This window comes from Austrofundulus limnaeus, unplaced genomic scaffold (genome assembly GCF_001266775.1).
Source record: "Austrofundulus limnaeus strain Quisiro unplaced genomic scaffold, Austrofundulus_limnaeus-1.0 Scaffold1436, whole genome shotgun sequence".
Taxonomy (NCBI): Eukaryota; Metazoa; Chordata; class Actinopteri; order Cyprinodontiformes; family Rivulidae; genus Austrofundulus; species Austrofundulus limnaeus.
The window spans coordinates 48,960-54,359 of record NW_013953838.1 but is presented as its reverse complement, the minus strand read 5'-3'; the positions used below and the strand labels follow the sequence as shown (position 1 = coordinate 54,359).

The 5,400-nt window shown below is 36.9% G+C and overlaps 1 protein-coding gene across 1 annotated transcript in view; it reads left to right on the top strand.

Annotated features, from left to right (window-relative positions):
- The first annotated feature begins 1,554 nt into the window (after nucleotides 1–1,554).
- The window catches only part of LOC106535382 (solute carrier family 25 member 36-A), a 19,149-nt gene continuing 15,303 nt past the window's right edge, over nucleotides 1,555–5,400 (top strand). The window contains exons 1-2 of the mRNA XM_014032385.1: nucleotides 1,555–1,989; nucleotides 3,522–3,686. Coding sequence (XP_013887839.1) covers nucleotides 1,949–1,989; nucleotides 3,522–3,686 — 206 coding nt within the window. The 5' untranslated portion in view covers nucleotides 1,555–1,948. The remainder of the gene's footprint in view (nucleotides 1,990–3,521; nucleotides 3,687–5,400) is intronic.

The window sequence follows — 5,400 nt, the reverse complement described above, 5'->3', positions numbered from 1 at the left end:
CTTTTATGAAAAAAATCTCCATCTTTATGCTATCTTCCTTTCATGATGCGACACACCAACCTGTTTTTATTTTTCACTAATTAGTTCTTCAGTATTCTTCAGGTCATGAGACAACAGTCACATGAGACATTATTGGTTTTATTTGTATAAATGGGAAACGTGAAACCATGTGCATGACTTCAACTTGTCAGCCAGGAGATTCTTCTTTAGATTAGAGGCCATGGCTCAGTGGTAAAACACTGCTCTGACCATAAACTTTAGGCAGTTATAACGTTTTCCCGAATTGTGAATTACTTTGAATAAATGTTTTTGCCAAATTACAAAAATATAAATAAAATAGTCCTCACACAAATTGGTACATTGTACTTCAAGACATCTAGCTACATTAAACAGTAATTTTACACGACTTTACTAATCCAGAATATGAAAATATGTTGGATTTTTAGCATAGGGGTTATCAGCCTCTAACACTGGCTTCTTGATTTTTACATAAGATGCAGAGTTTGTTGAATGTGTAAATTACTCACTGAGAAATCAAAACAATCCCAAACTACAACATATACTTCCACCACCATACTAAAGCTCTTTGGTCRTCAGTACTAAACAGATTAAAAAGCTAAACATTTGGGTATGCAGTTCATTTTCAACGGTTGCAATTTGCAAATAAATACAAATTTCATTCAGCTGTAATATTAAATAACCACTTTACTATTCTGCTGGTGGTCGACTAGTTTTTATCAAGAGTATCAGAACAGGAAAATATTTCTAATATTTCTYGTCAGCCATTAAAGTCCTATTTGTCAATAAACATAAAATAGCAAAGAACTCCACAATTATCTACTGTTGGACAGTATAWATAGTTTCTCTACTGGGACTGGGAAGATTTTGGTGTAAATTGTAATTGCTTGAGCCTCACTAAAGCTTTGTCCAAAATGAGCATACTGTATATTTGTCAGTTTACTGCTTTAAAACACTGTATTTAAACACTTTATGATGGAGACTAAATATTTCAACATCAATAAATACATAAAAACATTATGTTTTGTGTAGGTGAAAAAAATTGAGAGAAAATGGTCAAATAAGAAAATTACTGACACATTCAGTCTATTAATGTTWTAAAGAGTAAATAACAAAATAAGCCTGTCAGATATTTGGAGGTAGATTAAGAGAAAAATCTCAAACCTCCAATAAACACTAATTTACACTAAATGAACAGCTACCTTGTTATAAAAGCTAAATCTATTCAACTTTTGATCTTTGCTGTCTGACATATTTTCTTAGATATTTGCTCACGTAGTGATTTTTGTTTCTATGAAAAAAAACAGCAACAAACATRAGCCTTTGTCAAAATGCTCTGACTTAAGATAATCAGATTTCACTGATTGATCCAACATAAACAGAACCATGTTGTCCCTGATTCATTTAACGTTGAACATGTGAAGACTGCATGATCAGCGAAGACGTGACGTCAGCATGCCTTCTGACCAATAGCAGCGTCTCTTTCCAGCCTATGGGTGTACAGTAAATACTATGAGCTCTGCCTCCTYTTCCTTTTTGGTGCATCGATGGAAGGAGAGAGGGGCACAATCAAGCCAAACCAGTGGATGTGCTGTAGGATTGTTTGATAGTAAAAACTGGAAACATTTTGGAGCCAGTACGGAGGCCGGTGAGCTCGCAGCTCTGCGGTGTTTTTTTTCGTCGGTTTCTGTTTCCAAGCGAGGAGAACCAGAGCGAGCTGAGATACAGGAGAAGAGAGAGCGGTGTACGGCCCACTGCAGTCTGAATCACCGGAGACTCGGCCCGTCGTTCATGTGTGGTTATTTGTCTTTCGACGTGTGCATCTTCTCGAAGACAGAAAAGCAACGGGAACGGACCAGAGCCGAGCCCGGCGTCGTTGGGACTCAGTGCTGCAGCCCAAGGCGAGCTGCTAGGCAGAGCATGCTAAATAATGAGCCAAAGGGACACACTGGTTCATTTGTTCGCCGGAGGGTAAGCCAAACAATACATAACATTTCAGTTCAAATGTACAGTTTACAGCTTCCTACACAAGCTGCCTTTTATATTATCGCGACAACAAAGTCAAATAGGTCGTCGTCCACCCCCCCCCCCCCCCCCCCCCCACCCCCCTGCGTGCGCGCTGTCATTTTTTTGTGCACGTCCATCACGCTGCTGGAAGGAGACTTCCGGTTTACCCTCTGACGTTGAAATGATTACACAATTTTAACTTCTGAGACACTTCTGGCTGATTGTTCAAACGCCGAAATGAGAAGTCTTTTACTTAAAAAAAGAAAAAAGAAACACGCCTCCTTTTAAGCGCTAATGAAACCCGTATCCGTTCATTCATGCTCTTTTCTGTCGGCTTGAAAAAAAAAGTTTCATTATCTTTTCTGGTAAGTTAGTTCTCAAATATCTGCTTACACAAAGAGACCAAAACTCATCAGTCTCAATTTGCCCTGTTTTAATCTAAARGAGACCTCAGCCTTTTGCTGGTTCTCTAAACCAGTTGGAGACACACACATGGTGCAGCCCGGGAAACTAGGCCAAAGGTCGTTAGCAGCTGTAAGCATGAATGTGCAGTGATGTTTTGAAAAGTAAATATAGCTTGGTGCTACTCAGACCCACAGCAAGAATTCACTGCCAAGATGTCAACATAAAACCACTGTGGGGCCTCAGTTTTTATATCCACACAAAGCATTGGCATGGGTTTTGTGAAAACAGCCAAGAAGAATCTCCAGTCTGTAGGCTGCTTTTTTCTGAAATCACTGGTTACTGTAACATATTATGAAGCCATTAGTGACATGTCTGAAAGAAGTTCTTCAGATCCTTTATTATAGCATTATTTAGGGAAGGAAGCAGCATTGGCCGAGTACAGTATGTGTCAGGAAGAAAGGGCTTTATTTTTCCAACAAGTTTTACAAGTTTAGGCTTTTCAAACTAGTACATATGCACAAATCAGTGAAAAAAAACAAAGACATATTTAAGGCGTTATGCTTCTTGTTTGTACTTTATGTAGGTTTAGTGACATGTTAACTACATGTTTTATTTAAAAAAAACAAAGACATATTTAAGGCGTTATGCTTCTTGTTTGTACTTTATGTAGGTTTAGTGACATGTTAACTACATGTTTTATTTAGCTTTATTTCTTATCAGGCTACAAGAGCCTGATTTTCTTTGCCTTCTCAACTGGCAAACATTAGCAAGTTCACAATGTGAACTTGTTAGGGGTTCACTATGATCACAGCTATTAATTGCAAATTTCCAACAGTTTTTAGTATGCAGATTTGTTTTTACTTCCCGATTTAAAAAAAGACAAAATAACAATTGGAGGCTGGTTTCTGGAAGAACACTATACAACTTTAAAAAAATAGATATTATTTCATTGCACTGCTCAGATTTGTTTCCTCTCCTATGAACATGAAGCGAACACATACTTTTCCATGACCATTCACATTTAAAAAAAAAGAGAAAAAAAAACATTTTGCAACTTTTTCCCTACATCCCTTTCACTCTTCCTTTTCTAGATGTGGTGGAACAGTGGGTGCTATTCTGACTTGTCCTTTGGAAGTCGTCAAGACCAGGTTGCAGTCCTCTTCCATCAGGTTTTATGTCTCTGAAGTTCAGCTCAGCACCGTCAGCGGAGCCAGTGTCGCGCGGGTTTCTCCGCCGGGGCCTCTGCACTGTCTCAAGTGAGGAAAATAAAGACGTTTGTTTTATTAGTAAATTGATATTATTCTCAACATGCTTGGGTTTAAACAATAAAAAGGAAAGTCCCGGGATTTGTTTTGTCTCCTAACAAGTCCCAGTGCCTTAGATGCTCATATTATTCAACTTGTAACTAAATCGACTATAAAATAAGAGATTTCTCTCCATTTTATGACACTAATGCTTGTAATAAATCCCTTAAACTAGTGGTTCCCAAACTATTTGTCTTCTGACCCACAAAATATCCATCTCAAAAACTTGTGACCCCAAATATTACTGGTCTGAGTACATGAGCTTCTTAAATAACCCTAAAAGCACAGGATTTTGGACAATCTAAACAGCTTGTACACAAATACAAATACTTATTTTTACTTATTTTGTGTTTTTGTAATAATTGTAGAGAAAGGATTACATCAGTAATTTTTTAATTACCTTTTAAATGGATTTCTGGAGATTATCCAAGGTGCTTCACGACCCATAATTGGGTCCCAAGCCCAGCTTTGGGAACCAAAGTGCAGTGGTTCCCAAACTTTTCAGCTTTTGACCCACAAAATAACAGTAGCAGAGACCTGTGSCCCCAGCTATTTTTGGATGATAAACATTTGTATCAGGTCAACAAAACATGGGCATAGTAACAATGTTTTTATACTACATTTATCCATTTTAAATATACTAACCTCACTCCTTTGTAACAACTAAGGCAAAAAATGTAATTAATTCAGAAAATCTTTTCAGGACCCCACCTTGATGTTTCGGGACCCCACTTTGGGTCCCGACCCCAACTTTGGGAACTGCTGCAAACAACCTGTCTTCTTCAGAGGTCAACAGAAATTTCAACCAAGAACAGTAGCAATTTGGTTTCAAGGTTTTTGTTATCATCTGCTAAATGACAGAAAACATATGAATATACAAAAAAGGTTAATTTTTTAAAAACATTCCTATAAATTACATGGAAGTTGAACTGAGAAGTGAGAGTGTAGGGGATTTTAGAGCTGGTGTTTTATTTGAATTAAAAACAAAGCTGCTGTGGCAAAATTTTTGTAAATAATATGAATTACTTAATCATTTTTTTGGCAAATATGAACAACGTTTAGCTACAAAGCTTATTTATTTTTACTGACAAGCCTTTTCTTGGGTGTCACAGTCTTAAACATAGCATATAGATGTACTCAAACAGATGTGGACTCTTTCATCAATAATCATTAACAATTATTCTTTTAGTAACAAAATATATATTTTATTTTAATCAATTATGGCCTGGTGCAACAATAGAACATCTAAGCCCCTAATGGGTTAACGAGAAATTCAGATTTGGGAAAATACTGTCAAAGTGCTGACAATGCACTTTGACACTTTGACAATCCAGAAGAAACTTTGTCGCCAAAACGGTTTTGAAAATTTCATTAGTCACATATTTGGCTCAAAGGCAAATTTGTTTCTTGCAATAACTGATTTTCTTTACTTTTTAAGTTTGTCAAGGTTGCATTCTGCAGGTTTTAGTTTAACCACAAAGCATTAGTGCCCTGTTTGGTGAGATTACATTTTATCTGGCTTTAATTCTGTGCTCGACAAGCTTCTGTTGCAAACACAAACTGATTCCTTGTGTTATTCTTGAGATAAGCAGGCATTTGTAAAAAAAACAATAAAATAATAAAGGAGCATCCTGATGCAGAATAATGCAGGACTGAATAGTGAAGA